At 47.7% G+C, this 19,096-nt stretch overlaps 2 protein-coding genes across 2 annotated transcripts; both read left to right on the forward strand.

Moving 5' to 3' along the window:
* Positions 1–11,019: 11,019 nt before the first annotated feature.
* Positions 11,020–13,004, forward strand: LOC125533013 (protein FAR1-RELATED SEQUENCE 5-like). Its single transcript, XM_087538921.1, has 4 exons — positions 11,020–11,163; positions 11,238–11,303; positions 11,397–11,522; positions 11,607–13,004. Exons 1-4 carry the CDS (start codon positions 11,020–11,022, stop codon positions 13,002–13,004), a joined length of 1,734 nt encoding a protein of 577 aa, XP_087395047.1.
* Positions 13,005–13,067: 63 nt separating this feature from the next.
* Positions 13,068–13,820, forward strand: LOC147992094 (uncharacterized). Its single transcript, XM_087538922.1, has one exon. It carries the CDS (start codon positions 13,083–13,085, stop codon positions 13,818–13,820), a length of 738 nt encoding a protein of 245 aa, XP_087395048.1. The 5' UTR covers positions 13,068–13,082.
* The last annotated feature ends 5,276 nt before the right edge of the window (positions 13,821–19,096 follow it).

Consider the following 19,096-nt stretch of genomic DNA (forward strand, 5'->3'; position numbering starts at 1 on the left):
TGAGGTTTGTAGGCGCAATCTCAACCTCCTAGATACTTCAGGAGTGAGTTGAGATTGAGGGAGGGTGTTAGACTTCGTATTGTAGTCCTACTGTGTAAACCATACCTTATTGGTATTGAACTGGATGTCATCATTATATATATGTGATAGGTCACCCCTTTGAGGGTTGAGCCAGTTCTCCCAAAACCTACGTTTTACACGGGACATGGCGTATGAGCTCCACCGCTTCCACTCCAAGAGCAACACCTGGACCATGAGCAAGCTGGAGCTTGGTGCCACTGCCGTGAACCCTGCCCCGGACTCTGTCTTCTTCTGTACCAGCAAGGTGTTCACTCTCGGCGGCGGCGGTGGTTTCGTGGGCTGGGCCGACCTCTGGCGCGGCATCCTGCTCTGTGACGTGCTCCTCGACGACCCGGAGCTCCGCCACGTCCCCTTGCCGCATGCCTTCAGTGAGCGCAAGTGGGACGCCGTCATAACTAGGGACATCGCCGTTGTCGACCAAGGTTGCATCAAGTATGTCGACAAGCGGTCTGACGAACACTCTGGTGGTGGCCGGACACTCACCGCGTGGAGGAAGAAGATCGTCAGCAGACAGCCGTGGAAGGAGGAACAATGGCACCAGGGCTGCGAGTTGAGATCTTCCGATGTCTCTGTCCTCTTGCCGCCATTGCCGAGGCCCTTCCATATGCTCATGACAGGCCACCCTGTTATAAGCTTGCGGGGCGACGACGTCGTCTACTTGATGAGCAAGGAGAGCCTCAGGGACGACACGGCGTGGGTGGTCGCCGTCGACATGAGGAGCAAGTCGTTGCAGGAAGCGGTTGAGTTTGGCGGTGCCGCGAGATCAATAGGCATAAGGGCATCTCCAGCCGCGCCCCTAGGAAGGCCTCCCCAGGCGATTTTTTCACGCCAGCGCCAAAAAAACAGCCCAGTCACGCCCCCAGGAGCCCGATTTTCGCCGGCCTGGGCCGAAAACAGCGCCGGCGGACCCAGGCCGAACCCGACGCGCTGGGGGACGCCCGGGGGCGCCGGGGCGAACTGTTTTGGCGCGAAACAGCCGCGGGCCCGCCGCGTCAGCGACACGGCGCCTCGTCTTCCCCCAACGGCCTCGGTTCCCGCGGGGAATCAATGCCAAGGCTGCCGCCGGTCAGCCTTGCCATTGATTCCTCACGGGCGGCGCGTCACGGGACGGCGCGCTGACGCCTCCCCTCCCTCGCACGCGTACACACGGGTGCGGCGCGGCTATATAGCTGGTGGCCTGCACTCGCCTGTGCCCACACCAGCCCCGCCCCTCGCCGCCGCCCAGCTCCTCTCTCTCCCTACCTCTCCCGAGCGCTGCCGCCCAGCCCCTCCCTCTATCTCTCTACCTCTCCCGAGCCCGTCGCCATGGCGGAACGCTACCCCGGAGACGAGGCGGCGGCCAACGGCTTCGGCCGCCGTTCGCTCCGCGAACAGGAGTCCTGGCTCTTGTTCCAGGCGAACATCTCGGCACCGCCGGACATGCGCGCCGGGCCGACGGGGTGGAGGCTCAGCGCCGGGGGAGTGCCCATTCCCCCGTTGCCCGACGCCGTGGCGAAGCCGAAGTACTTCGCTGAGGAAGTCGAGGTCGTGCGCGCCTCCCTCACCGACGCCCAACTCTCCCTCCCCCAATACGCCGCCGACAACCACGCGGCTTGGGCGACGTATTTCGAGTGCCGCCAGAAGCAGCGCTTGGCGTCCATCAACGGCGCGCCGGTGGTTGGCGGCCGGCAGAACAGCGAGGGGCGCCACCTGTGGTGGGGCGTCCCCGGCCGCACACTCGAGGGCGTGCTGACGTACCTCGAGGGCAGCAACGACCCGCCGTTGGCGTACCCGGCGAGGGAGGCCGCCCTGGCGCAGCACCGACGCGCCGGGCCATCGGCGCCAAGGAGGTTCGGGTCCTCCTCCTCTTCTTCCTCCTCCCGATCTTCATCGCACTCCTCCGGCACTCCGGCCCTGCTCGGCGTCAAGGCCGAGCCCGCGGCGGAGACGCCGCTCGGCCGGCGCACTCGCAGCGCCGGCATCGTCATCAACGAGGGCGGCCGGCGCGCCTCCTCGTCGGCTCCTCCTCCGCGCTTCGTCAAGGAGGAGAAGGCCGACGACGACGATGGCGGCGACGGCGGCGACTTCAGCCAGTTTTTCCTTTAGATTAGTTTATGTATATGTGCTATGCAATGAAAATCCGCGAACTTCGCCGAAATGTGCCGAAATTTATCGTGTTTGGCCGAAATTTATCGTGTTTGGCCGAATTTTATCGTGTTTAAGCCGAACTTCGCCGAACTTCTTTTATTTTAAAACGTGCCTGTGGGCGGCCCTGGGGCCGGCGGCTGGGGACCAACTCGCTTCCAGGCCCAATTTTTGCGCCGGCTCACCCCCAGACGGCGATTTTAGGCGCCCCCTGAGGTGCCAACGGCTGGAGATGCCCTAAGCCGCACCTATATACAAAGCAGGATGGATCTCTGGTCATCCGAAGATCATCCCAGGTAATTCTACCTTGAATCTGCTGGGCTTCTCTTATCTGTACAAATCCGACAATTCGGTCGGTTGGCTCATTTTAGTAGTTTTAGAACATTTTGGAAGATATCTGAATGGTGGTGTAATTGATCACTGCGTATTTAGGGGGTGGAAAATCATCCATGAATTTTAGCTTTTTTGTAAGAAGGCAGTTCGGATGTTGTGTGAGACTGAGGTTATATACATGGGCATCAGACACTGTTCAATGTTCTTGTTATCACGTTCTGCCTTTTTTTTTCCTCTTCCAATAAGTCTATCATATCATTAAAAAATGGCACACCTACGCGCAACTTAAATCCCCAACTAATGGCCAACAAAAACCTGCCAAATCAGCTCATATGTAAGATATAGTATTGCTCCATATCATTTGACACTGGCCAGTGTGTCTCAAAAAAAAAAAGGAACACTAACCAGTATGTCTAAAAAAGTAGCACTGGCTAGTGAGCTAACGAGAAGATGCTGCAATGGGAACATTTCGAAATGATTTGAGTTGTATTACAAAATTCCAAAAAAAAAGGTAAGTATGGCAGACTCCAAGCACAGCAGAAGTAACCTTCTTTAGGTCATTGATCAGGACACGTGAGGTGATGCAAATTCAAAAAACAATTGTGATTTTTTTAGAATTATTCATTGATTAAAAAAATGTTCATGAATTCAAAAATAGAGAAATATGAAAATTGAAACACGTGAATTAAAAAATGTTCATAAATTTGAAAAACCTGTTCATGAATTCAAAAAACATTTGCAAATTGCAAAAAGTGTTTGTGAAGTAAAAAACAAATCATGAAATTTAACATATTCAAGAATTCAAAAAAGTATTTATGAATTCAAAAAGCATTCACAAATTGATAAATGTTCATGATATTAAAATTGATTGTGAATTGTAAAAATATTCATGAATCTATTTTTTTTATCAACTTTAAAATGTTCACGAACTTTAAAAAAATCATTAGCCCATTTTATTTGTAATTTGCTATCTAGCTAAGGCGGATGCGTAGTTTCGTCATATGACCTTTGATTCTTGACGAGTTCAAACAAGCCCTCGATAGCTAGGATCTCAAAGAGGTCACCCTTCTTCTTGTTCATAAAACCTATTCTTGTTTGAAACTTTTTTTCTTCACTTCCTGGAGCATGGGGTGTGGCAAGCCACACATCCAAGGGGGCATGGCCGCATGGGGTGTGCTAGCTATTAATAGCCAAAACACACTTACATGCAGTGTCGGAAGCCAATATGTAGAACACGAACCATGGAATGATTAACAATAGCGATAACATAATCATGAAAAATATCATCAAGAAATATGATATGTTTAGGAGAGCAAAAACAGGCTGAACAATCCCTGCCCCATAGCCGAATGGATGGTGTGTTATTGCCTCCGTAGCCAAATGGATAATGTGCTATAGCCTATAGGGAGCAATAGCCAACTGAGAAGTTACATCGGCAACACGTTTTAGACCAAAAAAACAATTTTTTAGACAATCTCCTCTCAAGCAGTCGACTGACCCAGTTCCCTCTCCCATGGCAGTGCGCGAGGCATCCCACACCGGCGACGACCTCCTCTCAGCCGCTCATCTCTCCATGATCCCGGGATCCGCCACCGGCCGCTCGTCTCCTTCCCCTTTCTATCGTATGCTCTCTCACCGGGGCAATTACTGCTTTCCAATTTGTTATAAGACCGTTAGTCTACGTTTGTTCACGTCCATCAAATAAAAGTTTTTCATCTAGTTTCTAGAGAGCATTTTTTTTGGGTTTTCCCGTTTTAATCTGGTTTATGAGAAAAAACATAAATCTTTAAAATGTTAATTTTTTGAAATATACTTGTGAATTTAAAATATGTTCACTAATTCAAAACATGTTTGTGATTTGAAAAGACGTTCGTGAAAAAAATTCATTGGTTTGGAAAAAGGTTTGTGAATTCCAAAAAAATTGTGAATTTTAAAAAATGTTCATGAATCTAAAAAATGTTCATGAGTTCAAAAATTGTATGCAAATTTGAAAAATTGTTCATGGATAAAAAATCATGAATTTGAAAAGAATGTTTATTAATTCATTTTTTGCAAATTGGAAAATTATTACAGAATTTGATTTTTATTTTACACATTTTAAATTATTCATAAAATTTAAAAAATGTTTGCAGGGCTATAAAATGTTCATTAATTGAAAATTATTTTCAAATTTTAAAAAATATTATCGTTAAATATTCATGGATCTGATTTTTAAATAAAATTTATCATCATTATAAAAATGATATGGAATTTGAAAAACATGAATTTCAAATGTTGTAGTTTTCCAGAAAAATCATGCATTTTATAAATAATGCTAGAAAAATAAAGGAAATTGTGAAAATGCAAAAAAATAGAAAATAGAAATAGAAAATTGATTGAATAAAATGGGAAAGCAATGGAAACATAAAGAATGAAAGAAAACCTGCCCTGGAAGCTTCCGAGAACAGGACGGAAGCTTCAGGAACGACCTGCCCAGAATTGTACCTGACAGTAAACCACTGTGAAGAGCAGTTAAATGGGCGGTGCACTTCGAGATTTTGGAGGCTGTAGGTCGCAAGACGGTCACAGAGAATGATATATAGCATTGGCCTTTGGTGGTGTCGCTTCTCGAGTACCCGGTCTCGAGCTCCGAGGTGAAAACATAGGTCTGGCCCAAGTTGGTTTTTGCGCCGTTACCTTGTTGAAAGCATTGCTCGGATATGCTTGCACTAGTTTTTCAGGATGAAAACCTAGATTCTGGCCTTTGGTGGTTGCATCTAGTGACGACGACCCTCCCTTCCTAAAGGCGTTGCTATTGAAGAATCCCGTCGTCCTTATGTTGTCATGAGATAATTGATGCGGATATGAGGGTTTTTGTAGTTTTTCGACCGAGGATTTGATCGCTTCGAGGTTTTCTCTCTTGCCTAGGTATAACTTTGGTCTTATAATACTTTGCTATTTGCCGATGTTTTTTTGTGTGTGTAGGTGTTGGTTGTGTGCATCCTATCTATGCATACGTTGGATGTGTGCTCATTTTGTTTGTATCTTGGTGCTGCATTTCGTGTAAATTAAATTCATCCTTTGTCAAAAAAAATACCCCTGACTGTTTATTCCCCTCTTAAACCTTTCCCAATTTTATTTCTAAGAAATTAAACCTTTCACAGTAAAAAAAAAGCGTGGTATAGCAGCGCCTCGGATGGGCAACCTGCTAGGAGCTCCTATCTGACAATAACTGCGGTAAAATGTCGAGGGGACACACAGGCGGGTCTTCCCGACTCATCTAGTGACGACGACCCTCCCTTCCTGAAGGCGTTGCTATTAAAGAATCCCGTTGTTCTTATGGTGTCATGAGATAATTGATGCAGATATGGGGGTTTCTGCAGTATGCCGACTAAGGATTTAATCGCTTCGAGGTTTTCTCTCTTGCATAGGTATAACTTTGGTCTTATAATACTTTGCTATTTGTCGGTATCTTTTATGTATGTAGGTGTTGGTTGTGTGCATCCTATCTATGCATAGGTAGGATGTGTGCTCATTTTGTTTGTATCTTAGTGCTGCATTTCGTGTAAATGAAATTCATCCTTTGTCAACTTTTTTACCGCTGGCTGTTTATTCCTCTCTTAAACCTTTCCCAATTTTATTTCTAAGAAATTAAACCTTTCCCAGTAAAAAATGCGGTATAGCAGCGCCTCGGATGGGCAAACTGCTAGGAGCTCCTATCTGCCGCTAACTGCGGTAAATTGTCAAGGGAACGCACAGGCGGGTCTCCCCGACTGGGCCGGCCTATGTGGCTCTCCCATTCCGGCTAGCGAAGAAAGTACAACACTCGCTCGCAAAACAGAATGCGCCAAGCAGGATTCGAAAACAAGACCACGTGCTTCACAAGTAGTACTCCTTCCTCTTGAGCTAGCAAGCTAGGTGTTTTAATGGGCAGCACAAATACTTCGGAACAAAACCAAGCACAGATACGAACGTTTTTCAAATGTTGAACGCGAAATATTATTTTGGAGAAAAAGTGAATTCTATATGAAACCGCGAACACTTTCCGAAATTGTCTATATTTGAAAAAACTCAAACATTTCGAAAAACACAAACAATTTCTGGAAATGGAAACAATTTTTAAACTGCCCCCCAAAAATTGAAAATACGAACATTTTTTAGAAAACTAGAAATTTTTTTTGAATGGCAAAGCAGTTTGTGGATACGCAAACATTTTTAAAAATGGGAACTTTTTTTGAATCTCCCGAACAAAAATTTGAAAACATCAACATGTTTTTAAACTCCAGAACAAAATTCATAGCACAAATTTATGTTGAAAATTGCAAACAATTTTTGAAATCCCAAAACAAAATTTGAAAATATGAACATTACTTAACAAACCATGAACATTTTTTAAACTCCCAAACAAAATTTGAAAACCCAAATATTATTATATATTTTAGATTTTCATAATACTGAACAAAATTTGAGAAGTTGTGAAATTTTGAACAAATTTTGAATTTCTGAACAATTTTCCAAAAGTACGAACATTTTTTGAATGTCTGAATACGAATTGAAAATGGAAACATTTTTTAAAATGTTGAACAAATGACGATAAATCAAGCATTTTTTGAAATTTAAGAACATTTTCCCAAAAATACCAAAAAATTACAAGAAAAAAGAGAGAAAAGAATAAACAAACAGGTAAAAAGAAAGAAAGAAAAAAAGTTAAAGGAACCTAATAGAAGGTTCCCAAAACCAGGAAAAACTGGCTGGAACCTTCCAGTAGGTTCCGGAAACCGGGATCGATGGAACGCTTCTAGTGGGCCGGCCCGTCTCGTTCGATCGCTAAGAAAGAGTGTGCGGTATCCCGACATTTTGACGCAGAGTGTGTCGTATAGGATTTGGTAAATGTTTGGGCGCGATGCGCCGGCCGAACTTTCAAACGACCCGCACACCACGCTGGCCCAACGCGCAATACGTAGTGGCCTCGCGCGACCCGCCTCCTTCCCTATGCGCCTCCATCCCCAACCTCCAGCCTACACGCGCGCACATCCCCTTCCCCTCCTCTCGGGATGTGACTGGGCCACCACGAGCTCCATCGCTGCCTCGCCGGCTGCCATGGCTGCCTGTCGCCATGGACAGATCGATCCGCTACCTACAGCCTTCACGCGCGCGCATCCCCTCCCCCTCCCCCGGGCTGCGACTGGACCACCACAAGCTCCATCGCCGGCGGCCAAGCGCTCCCTCATTGGCCGCCATGGCCAGACCCATCCCCTACCTACAGCCTTCACGCGCGCGCATCCCCTCCCCCCTCCGCATGGACTGCGACTGGACCACCACGAGCTCCATCGCCGGTGGCCAGGCGCTCCCTTGCCGGCCACCATGGCCGGATCCACCCTGCGTATACAAGTGTTGCAACCGTCACCTAGAACAGTTTCAACAGCTATTGAAAAAAGCTTCAACCATAGACACAGAAAGCTTCAATGGCACTGCACAACAAGAGGAAGCTGCAACCATAGTTGGATTTTGCTACTATCGGCGATTTTTGTTGCTACATCCATCAGGCAGATCTGCGACTTCGTGACGACTACAGCAGTGATTTTGCTGCAACCGTAGTAGGATTTTGCTACTACCATTGAAGGTTTTTGCTACATCCATTTAAGGCGGAGCTGTGACCTCATGAGGGCGGCGACGACGTTTTTGCTGAACCCGTAGTTTGATTTTGCTACTACCGGTGAAGTTTTTTTTTGCTACATCCATTCAAATGCCGTTGACTGACTGGCGACCGTCGTCGACGTAATTCCCTACAGCGAGCATCAATGGCGAGGGGCGGCGGCAGAACTACAACCGGGAGCAACAACCGTCGCCGTCAAGAGCTGCAACTGCAAGTGGACCTGTTGCATGGGTCGAGGCGACAACGAGGGCAGGAGGGTGGGGACCGGCGACGAGGACGGCCGGTGAGGTCGGGGTCCGGTGGGCGACGAGGAAGACCGGCGGGGGTGAGGACTGACGATGAGGACGACCACCAGAGAGGACGGAGGCGCGGCGCTGCGCTCCCCGAGCGGGACATACGGATCCACCCCGACTGCCGGAGGAAGAAGAAGCTGGGGGTGATTTTTTTTTTGCCTGAATCCAACGGTCGCGCAGCTCATATCGAACGGCCTAGCCTCGACCGGCCGAAACTTTCGCCCGGCCCGCCGCCGCCTATAAGCGCTTATAGGATTTTCCCAACCTGCTGTCTCACCCCGACATGGGCCTTGCCCCGCCGCGCGCCCCACCTGGGCTAGTACTATTTGACTAGTCGTCGATTCCAAACTCTTTTTCTTTCTTGACTAGTCGTCTTGTGGCACCTTGATCTAGCAGGATTCTATCCACTCTTCTGATCTTCTGATTCTATCCACTCCTCTGATCTTCTCCCGCGTCCGCAGGTGGTTGAGTAGTTAAAACGATGGACAGATCCTTCATTCTCTCGCAGGTTGGTTGCAAGAAGAGGCGCCACCATAAGAGTGCGCATTTGTTCCAAAAATAAAACCATAAGAGAGTTACATCCTACCAATTAGCTCTCCAGAGAATCCGAACGGGAGGAGCTAATAATATCCTCGCAGCTACCGATCTGTCCGATCATGGGGACGAGGCGTGCCGCCCTCTGCTTCCTTCTGCTCCTCGTGATCATCTTACACGGAAACCCTACACTCATTTCGGCGGACGGTTCGTAGCCTCCAAATCCCATTTATTTCACTCTGTTACATTACATATGCATGGCCATTTCTTCTTCTGCTGGTTCATTCATGAGAATATGATGAGATCGTGTGAGGCTATGCAAGTTACCTACTGATTCGATGTGTGGACGATCTGTAAATGTGCGCCCGTGTTCTTCAGACGCAGAGGTGTGCAAGTACAGGAATCCGTACGTGCCCTTCTGCCACGGCTGGAGCTGCAAGGCGGAGTGCTGGATCGAGGCCAAAATCTTCAACGCCCGTCTACAGGAGTACAGGTGTATCAGGGGCGGCATCAAGGGCACCTGCTACTGCCTCTTCTGCGGGAACCACATGAGGTTCCTCCACCTCCACTGAAAACATCCCACGACCGTCTCGATATTCACTTCTCCGGCAGGAATTACCCACTAGAAACCGATAATCCCTTGTCTCATAAACCAATTACAACCAGTTTATTAAGGTAGCAGCAGCAGATGTAGTACGTACAGTAGTTAAGAACCTAAGATATAGTTAGTCTTAGCAGGTTGGAGATTGGATTCTGTTTTTATTTTTGGCTTCCTAGATGGCTACTACGACTGTGTAATTTCTTGCTTCAATTAATATTATGGATTCTTACAATAAACATAATTACATGATGGTAGCTGCCTAACCGAAATGCTCAGAAATGCTTGAGAGATTCACGCTCGCAAGTGGATGAACTAACAGGTTTCCGCTGGAGTATTGTTTTCCCTCAAAATTACTAACAAATGTTTCAGGTCTATACACTTAAAAGAAAAATCTGATGGCGTTTTTTGATCTCGAAAATTATGAAGTATATAGTATGCAGATGAACATCCTACGTGTAAAACTTAAACCCTCAAACATACATTTCTGGAATTCAAAATATTTGGGTCCTATACTCATGCCCTTGTGATAAAATAAACGTTTCAAAAGCCAGAAGTTAGAGCATCTACAGCCGGGCTCCTCAAACGCCCCCTATATGAGCCCTGCTCCAGTGCTCCCCCTAACCTAATTTCGGAGGGGTATTTTTGTCCCTGCGAATTTGTTTTTTTCCTGGCCAGCCGCAGCCTAGATCCAAGCCCTGTCTAGCCCTGTATAACCCAGACCGTATACGTACAGTACCCTGGTTCGAAAAAAAAACATCGCACGACCCCACGTCCACGTAAGACCTGCCGAATCCAATCATTCATGCGAGCAGCTCCATCAATCTCGCGAGCATTGACGCAACTCCATAAGTCACGTAGTAGATCTCCACCGGCGGCTATCTCATCGCCGGCGATCTCGTCGGACAGCGGGCGCGACAACGTCGTGAATCTCCAACGATCGCGCACAGGTACCGCATCCCGCGTCCCCCCTCTAGTCTCGCTCGCGGCAACATCGAACGAACTGCCGCCGCGCCAGTGGCAGTGGTTAACCTAGCGGAGCGGGTAACCTAGCTACCCGGCGGCGCATGCGATCGTGGATCTTGTTCCGGTAGTGCTGCGCCTCGTGATCTGGGTTCACGTAGCGTCGGTTGCCGTCGGCTGTGCGCACCACCAGTATCGTTATTTGATGTGGCGGCTAACCTAGGTATCCGGCGACAGAGGTAATCACAGATCTAGCTAGGTTTTGAGATCGTGCAATTCCTCGCGATTGAAAGTGATCACGACGGGTGCCGTGGCCATCTTCCTTGCTAAGTTTGGCAGATCTGAACAACCTCGGTTGCGGTTGTTTACATAACATCCGTGATCGTATGCTATGTGTTTTATATATCATCATTGATAATGTTTGCACATGTGATGATACATAATATTGGTTGTAGGAAATGGCGGACGAGGAGTTAACTGATACCATGGTAGACATGGAGTTTGGAGAACTGATGAAAGACTGGATAGAAGATTGGTCAGATGATGAAAATTCAGATCGTGAAGATCGGTCAGAGAATAGGAACGAATGGGACGATCTTAATGTGAGTGGCATTGCCATGTTGTAATTTTTTGGTGGCATCTGACAACATTAAATCTTTGTGTTGAAAATTTATAGATCGATGAGCTTGATGATGATCAGGAAAACAACTCGGAGCTCTCGAATGAAGATTACATTAGTCAGGTACGTAAGTGAAATTTTTTGTTGGAATGCAAATTGAATTTCTTCTGGAATATTATATGATAAGTAATTATGTATTTGTGTTGTATTTTTCAGTTCATTTCCGAATGTCATAATGCGTACGACTATTACGGTGAATCCGACGCGGAGACAGGCCTTAACGACGAATCGTTAGATGCACCTGGTTCTGGGGAGTCCGAGTCGTCGGTCATCATGAGTGAGGTATGTGTGTAATCAATGTTCTATGGAAGTAAGTAATGTTAAACCATAGAAATCTGTTTTCATGGCTGTGGTTTGATTGTGTAGGTGACACAAGATGATGGTGCAAAGAATGTCCAAGATACTACCAGTGCAGATGATAAGAGGGATATGTTCATGCAGATAATGGAAATGACCTTTACGTCTCACGATGCTGCGTATGATTTCTACAACAGCTATGCTAGAGATAATGGTTTCAGCATTAGAAAGAATAAGGTCAGGTATAGCAAAACAGAGTCACGTCATATGCGTTATAGGCGGTTTGTTGGTTCAAGACAAGGGAAACGTGACAGCAAGTTGCTAACCGAGGAAGGACACAGCCGTAGGCTCAGAGCCGAGACACGCTGCTTTTGCAAAGTGCACCTGACCGTCAAGCTTGACCAAAAGCGTGGGGTTTGGTATGTTGAAAGTTTTGAGGACAAGCATAGCCATATGTTGGCAGGACCGGACGAGGTACCTTTTCTTTGGTCCCACAGAAAAATCAAAGAGTACCAGAAGCATGAGATAATGTCCATGGGAGCTGCAGGGATTAGAATTCACGACATGATGGATTGCTTCATCAGCAAGCATGTATGGTACGGCGGTGTTGGTTTTACCAGGCATGAAATAAACAACCTTTGCGCCAAGGAGAAGAGGAAGCTGCTTTCAAAAGGTGATGCTGCCACAACCATAAGCATCATGGCCAGTAGGAAACAGAGGGATCCTAGCTTCTTTTTCGAGTACAGGCTAGATAAGGAAGGACATTTGAATAGGATGTTCTGGTGCGACTCCCAGTCTCGTCATGACTATGAGGACTTCGGCGACGTGCTTGTATTTGACAACACGTACAAGATGAACCGCTATGGTATGCCATTCATACCTTTTGTTGGTCTTAATAATCACCGGAAGACCACTGTTTTTGGTTGTGCCATAGTTTCGGACGAGACTGAGGAGACATATGTGTGGCTTCTGCAGACTTTTTTGAGGTCCATGTGTCAAAACATGCCTAAGAGTGTTATCACAGACGCCGACGCTGCGATGATCAAGGCAATTCGCAAAGTCTTGCCAGACGTGTGGCACCGTATATGTACGTGGCACATAGAGAAAAATATGAAGATTCACCTCAGTCACAAGTCCTTGAAGGAGTTCCGAACTCTTCTGTACTACAGCACGTCCACGGCAACGTTTGAGGAGAGATGGCACGCATTTTCCAAAAAATGGCAGTCAGAAAAAACTGTAACATGGTTGAGGCGGATGTATAAGAAGAGGAGACTGTGGGCCGCGGCATATCTAACAGAGGGGTTTTGGCTTGGCATGAAAAGCAACCAGCGGAGTGAAAGCCCGAACTCATGCCTTCACCTCCACCTAGACGGTGAAATGACCCTGGTGGATATGATTTTGCACTATGAGAACGCCGTTGTGCATATCCGTGAAAACGAGGTGCGAGATGACTGCACGGCCTCATAGAGTTTACCGGTGCCAGTTACTAGCTCGAGGGAACTTGAGATAGCTGCTTCTCACGTCTTCACTCCAGCAAACTTCTATATGTTGCAGGATGATCTTAGAAAAATTGACGGCATGGAGATTGTAGAAATTAAGCTGGGAGACGGATCACAGCAGTACATCGTGGCCTGGAAGAATAACTGGAAGCGCCGTTTTTGGGTGGAGTATACACCAGTAAATTCCGTAGAAACTATAAGGTGCAGCTGTAGAAGAATGATTCGAAAGGGTCTACCTTGCAAGCACATATTCCATGTACTGAAGCACTTGAACATATCTGAAATACCAAAGTGTTTAGTTCTTATTCGGTTCACGAAAGAAGCAAGGTTGGGACTGCCCGCGAGGCGCACAATCGATCTGTTGGGATTTGGTTGGAATGGGGCCGGGGAAAGAATGAAATATAGCCAGGTCAGTGTGTTAGCGTCTGAAGCTATGCATGCGGCATGCAAACACCCTGCTTTGTGGGATCAGTTACAGGAGAGTTTGAAGGCTGTGATAGCTAAGAGTCATGAGTATGATCTGCTACAGGAAAATTTGTTGAAGCAAACAAATGACATCAGTAAGTGTGCAGTTGAATATGTGGACGATGGTGAAGGCAACATGATTGAGGTTAAAGATCCTATGAAAGTGTCAAGCAAAGGTGCAACAAAGGAAGATGAGAGCCGCCCTGTCTCGAAAAATGGTAGACCACTCTCTTTTGATGAGTTGAAAACCCGGTGCGGCGCTTGCAAATTGGTAGGACACACTAGACGTAGCAAGAAATGCAAACTAAATCAGAAGTAAGTGTTAGTATGCATTGTGGATTATTAAAGTTTGTATCATTCATTAACTTAGCTTGTCTTCTATCAGGTGCAGAAAAGTGGAGAAGGAACAAGAGTAGAACACTTGCTTCAATTATTTACTGTGTTAATCGGCCGGCTCATACTTTGGCTAAGGTAGCTGTAGGCGCTTGTGTTTCTTTGGTTTGGAGGCTTTGGCCCCCCTAATTGTATCGTTAGTGTATTAGCAGACGAGATCCCAGTCTTTGTTTAAATAAAGTAAGTTGTTTCCCTGTAAAAAAAATCAAAAAAATTCTTTACTATGTAATGACCGGGGCGGGAGGTAGAAAGAATATTATTGTACATTTCCCCTGCCCACGTCCTAAATGCCATTAAATAAGTAACTGTACCACTCTCCTCCCCACCACACACTCACCCACCTCCCACGGGCGCCGGTTCGAACTCCCCTCTTATCCCCACCTACAGTAGATCGAGAATACCCTCGCCGGCGACCGCTGCAGCCGCCTCCATGGAGAGAAGCCTCGGCTGGCAGAGAGCGATGATGGACCTCGCCGGCGATGACGAGGGGTGGCGCGCGCAGTTGACGGAGGTGTGCGGCTGGTTCCCCAGCACAGAGATGTTGGTCAACCACGCGCGTGGCCTCGTCAAAGTCCTCACCGACGCCGAAAGGAAGCGCGCCTTCGCCTACGGCCGCGGCGTCCCGCCGGCTGTCCTACTCGTGTGGGCAATGCGAGAGGCCATGCTGAGCGACTCCCCTGTTCAGCGCGCAAGGTGGTGGATTTACCGCTCCACCACCATGACGCTGTGGCCAGATTCAGAACGCGTTGCGTCGAGGGCGGACCGCGTCGATGTCGAGCTCGCTGTCCCTGTGCCCGTCAGCCCGGACTACCAGGTCCGCCATGTGTCGAAGCCAGTGCTGCCGTTGGGCTCTGACGTCGTGGAGGACGACGTGGAGGAGGTACTGGTCATCCCTGATGACCATGAGGAGGGCAAGGAGGACGATGTGCAGATGGTAGCGCCGGTCGCCGTCGAGGGTGGCAAGACAATGCCCATCGACATCGAGCTCCTTCCCCTCCTCCCTGACATAGTGAAGGTGGAAGAAGAGGAGGTGGCTCAGGATCAGGTGGCGCAGCTGTCCAACACAACGGTGGTCAAGAAGAAGGCTTCTCCGTGTGTGGTGCGCCGCTCACGCCGCCTCAAATTTCCGAAGAAGTGAAGATGGGCACAGTTGCTGAAGGAGGAGGAAACTGCTGATTATCTTAAGTTAGGTATGCTGTTATATGTTTCAGCATATAAGTTAACATTATTTTGGGTTTGATGTTGGTTAGGTATGCTTTTATATGTAAGCGTATAAGTTATGCAATCGATACGGTTTGATCGGGTTCTTTGTGGCTGAAGAACTGAATATCTACTGCTCACCCGAAGTGCCAAGTTCAGTTAAATTTCTGATTATTGAATATGTATTGTTACTTTGCTTCAGTGTTGCATGGAAGCTGCTAGATGTTGCTCCTATGTTGCAACAAGACAATGAACTAGTCTGCTACATAAATTAGTAGTGTTGCTAGGTGATGTGCCCATGTGCATCACATACCAAATATAGAACATGCCAAAAGTGCATTGTCTGTCAAATACAGGACATGCCAAAAGTGCATTGTCTGCCAAATATAGAACATACCAAAAGTGCACTGTCTACCAATCATGATGGCCCCATGTTATTTATGCTGCAATCTTTGTTACACTTTGCCCATAAACTGAATAGCAAATAATTCAGCATCATTTCATCATGTCAATTACAATGATGTCAATAACTTTATGAACAATCTACTTGCTAACTATGACAGCAATCATAATGGCAAGCAGGCCAAGATACAGAAGACCTCCAAATCCTAAAATCCTATCCCTATAGAGCAATATCTCCTTGTGCATCTTAACCATTGCCCTCTTTTCTTTCTCATTCCTTTTAATTTCAGCTTCATATTCTGTAATCTTAGTCTCCAGTTTCTTGTTCTTCATGGCAAGATACTTAATGACTGACTTTGCTTTGCTATCCCACTCCCCATCAACCCATTCAACATACTCAGAAGTGATATCATCCTAAATAAATCATGAGCAATTCAAGTCATTTTATAACTGAACTTGTCGCTGCAAGCGTTAAACACTGAACTTTTTTGCAGCTTGACCGCAATAGCAGTACTAGTTTGAAGATCATGCTCAGTAGACTAACCTGAAACACACATCCCCCGAGTGCGCTGCCAAAATTGTCTGCATCTATGCATACACGGCCACTAGGAGTTTCCTGATGACCACATAGATGGAGCTTGTCATGGCCACAGGTGATGAATTATGGGCGATAATGCTGGGATGTAAAGAACAACGGTAAAGAACTTACCTTTTTGCCACCAAACTGTAGCACTGAAGAAACCCTAGCCGTGGGTTCTCCCGGCCCGCCGCCGCCAACGAAACCCCCGTCCCCTGTTCCACTAGATCCGCCGCCGCTGCCTCCTGTGCCACTGAATCCGGCCCACATGCTTGCAGGACCCAGGGTTCGACCTAACTTGCGGTCACCACCGCTCTTCTCACCGCAGCCGCCGCCGCCCGACGCCCAACTCGCTGTCATGCTTTCGCCGTCGAGATTTGGAGGCGCAAATAGAGAGGGAGGGCTAGGGATTTACAAAGGGAAATGAGAAAAGGGGAAAGATCGATGTGAACCTGGCAAAACGGGTGGTGTAGCACTGCCGGGAAGATAGCCCGCCTGTGGGGCCCCTGTTGGAGATCGTAGCAGAAAACAAAATTTTTTCCTACGTTTCACCAAGATCAATCTATGGAGTCAACTAGCAACGAGAGGAGAGTGCATCTACATACCCTTGTAGATCGTGCGTGGAAGCGTTCAAGAGAACGGGGATGATGGAGTCGTACTCGCCGTGATCCAAATCACCGATGACCAAGTGACGAACAGACGGCACCTCCGCGTTCAACACACGTACGGAGCGGATGACGTCTCCTCCTTCTTGATCCAGCAAGGGGGGAAGGAGAGGTTGATGAAGATCCAACAGCACGACGGCGTGGTGGTGGATGCAGCAGTGATCGCAGCAGGGCTTCGCCGAGCTTCTGAGAGAGGGAGAGGTGTAGCAGGGGAGAGGGAGGCGCCAAGGCTTGAGGTGTTGCTGCCCTCCCTCCCCCCTCCTTTATATAGGCCCCCTAGGGGGGTGCACCGGCCCTAGGAGATGGGATCTCCTAGGGGGGCGGCGGCCAAGGGGGTGGAGTACCCCCCAAGGCAAGTGGAGGCGCCCCCTCCCCTAGGGTTCCCAACCCTAGGCGCATGGGGGGCCCAAGGAGGGGGGGCGCACCAGCCCACTATGGGCTGGTTCCCCTCCCCACTTCAGCCCATGGGGCCCTCCGCGATGGGTGGCCCCACCCGGTGGACCCCCAGGACCCATCCGGTGGTCCCGATACAATACCGGTGACCCCGAAACTTTCCTGATGGCCGAAACTACACTTCCTATATATAATTATTCACCTCTGGACAATTCCGGAACTCCTCGTGACGTCCAGGATCTCATCCGGGACTCCGAACAACTTTCGGATTACTGCATACTCATATCTATACAACCCTAGCGTCACCGAACCTTAAGTGTGTAGACCCTACGGGTTCGGGAGACAAGCAGACATGACCGAGACGACTCTCCGGTCAATAACCAACAGCAGGATCTGGATACCCATGTTGGCTCCCACATGCTCCTCGATGATCTCATCGGATGAACCACGATGTCGAGGACCTAATCAATCCCGTACTCAATCCCCTTTGTCAATCGGTACGTTACTTGCCCAAGACTCGATCGTCGGTATCCCAATACCTTGTTCAGTCTCGTTACCGGCAAGTCACTTTACTCGTACTGTAATGCATGATCCCGTGATCAACCACTTGATCACATTGAGCTCTTTATGATGATGCATTACCGAGTGGGCCCAGAGATACCTCTCCGTCATACGGAGTGACAAATCCCAGTCTCGATTTGTGCCAACCCAACAGACACTTTCGGAGATACCCGTAGTGCACCTTTATAGTCACCCAGTTACGTTGTGACGTTTGGCACACCCAAGGCACTCCTACGGTATCCGGGAATTGCACAATCTCATGGTCTAAGGAAATGATACTTGACATCCAGAAAAGCTACAGCAAACGAACTACACAATCTTTGTGCTATGCTTAGGTTTGGGTCTAGTCCATCACATCATTCTCCTAATGATGTGATCCCGTTATCAATGACATCCCCATGTCCATAGCCAGGAAACCATGACTATCTGTTGATCAACGAGCTAGTTAACTAGAGGCTCACTAGGGACACACTGTGGTCTATGTATTCACACATGTATTACGATTTCCGGATAATATAATTATAGCATGAATAATAGACAATTATCATGAACAAGGAAATATAATAATCATTTTATTATTGCCTCTAGGGCATATTTCCAACAGTCTCCTACTTGCACTAGAGTCAATCATCTAGTTACATTGTGATGAATCGAACACCCATGGAATTCTGGTGTTGATCATGTTTTTCTCTAGGGAGAGGTTTAGTCAACGGATCTGCTACATTCAGGTCCGTATGTACTTTACAAATCTCTATGTCTCCATTTTGAACACTTTCATGAATGGAGTTGAAGCGACGCTTGATATGCCTGGTCTTCCTGTGAAACCTGGGCTCCTTGGCAAGGGCAATAGCTCCAGTGTTGTCACAGAAGAGAGTCATCGGGCCCGACGCATTGGGTACGACTCCTAGGTCGGTAATGAACTCCTTCACCCAGACTGCTTCGTGTGCTGCCTCCGAGGCTGCCATGTACTCCGCTTCACATGTAGATCCTGCCACAACGCTTTGCTTGCAACTGCACCAGCTTACTGCCCCACCATTCAAAATATACACGTATCCGGTTTGTGACTTAGAGTCATCCAGATCTGTGTCGAAGCTAGCATCGACGAAACCCTTTACGACGAGCTCTTCATCACCTTCATAAACGAGAAACATTTCCTTAGTCCTTTTGTGACGCCCCCGATTTAATCGTACACTAATCATACACGCAAACGTGCACGATCAAGATCAAGGACTCACGGGAAGATATCACAACACAACTCTACAAATAAAATAAGTCATACAAGCATCATATTACAAGCCAGGGGCCTCGAGGGCTCGAATACAAGAGCTCGATCATAGACGAGTCAGCGGAAGCAACAATATCTGAGTACAGACATAAGTTAAACAAGTTTTCCTTAAGAAGGCT

This window comes from Triticum urartu, chromosome 1A (genome assembly GCF_056163025.1).
Source record: "Triticum urartu cultivar PI428250 chromosome 1A, HENAU_Tu73, whole genome shotgun sequence".
Classification (NCBI taxonomy): Eukaryota; Viridiplantae; Streptophyta; class Magnoliopsida; order Poales; family Poaceae; genus Triticum; species Triticum urartu.

Excerpts from the sequence above, each read along its gene's own strand:
- LOC125533013 (XM_087538921.1), top strand. The coding sequence starts at position 11,020 with ATGGCGGACGAGGAGTTAACTGATACCATGGTAGACATGGAGTTTGGA. Across the intron at positions 11,164-11,237 it reads ACGAATGGGACGATCTTAAT|ATCGATGAGCTTGATGATGA; the intron begins GTGAGTGGCATT and ends GAAAATTTATAG. Across the intron at positions 11,523-11,606 it reads CGTCGGTCATCATGAGTGAG|GTGACACAAGATGATGGTGC; the intron begins GTATGTGTGTAA and ends TTGATTGTGTAG.
- LOC147992094 (XM_087538922.1), top strand. The coding sequence starts at position 13,083 with ATGTTGCAGGATGATCTTAGAAAAATTGACGGCATGGAGATTGTAGAA.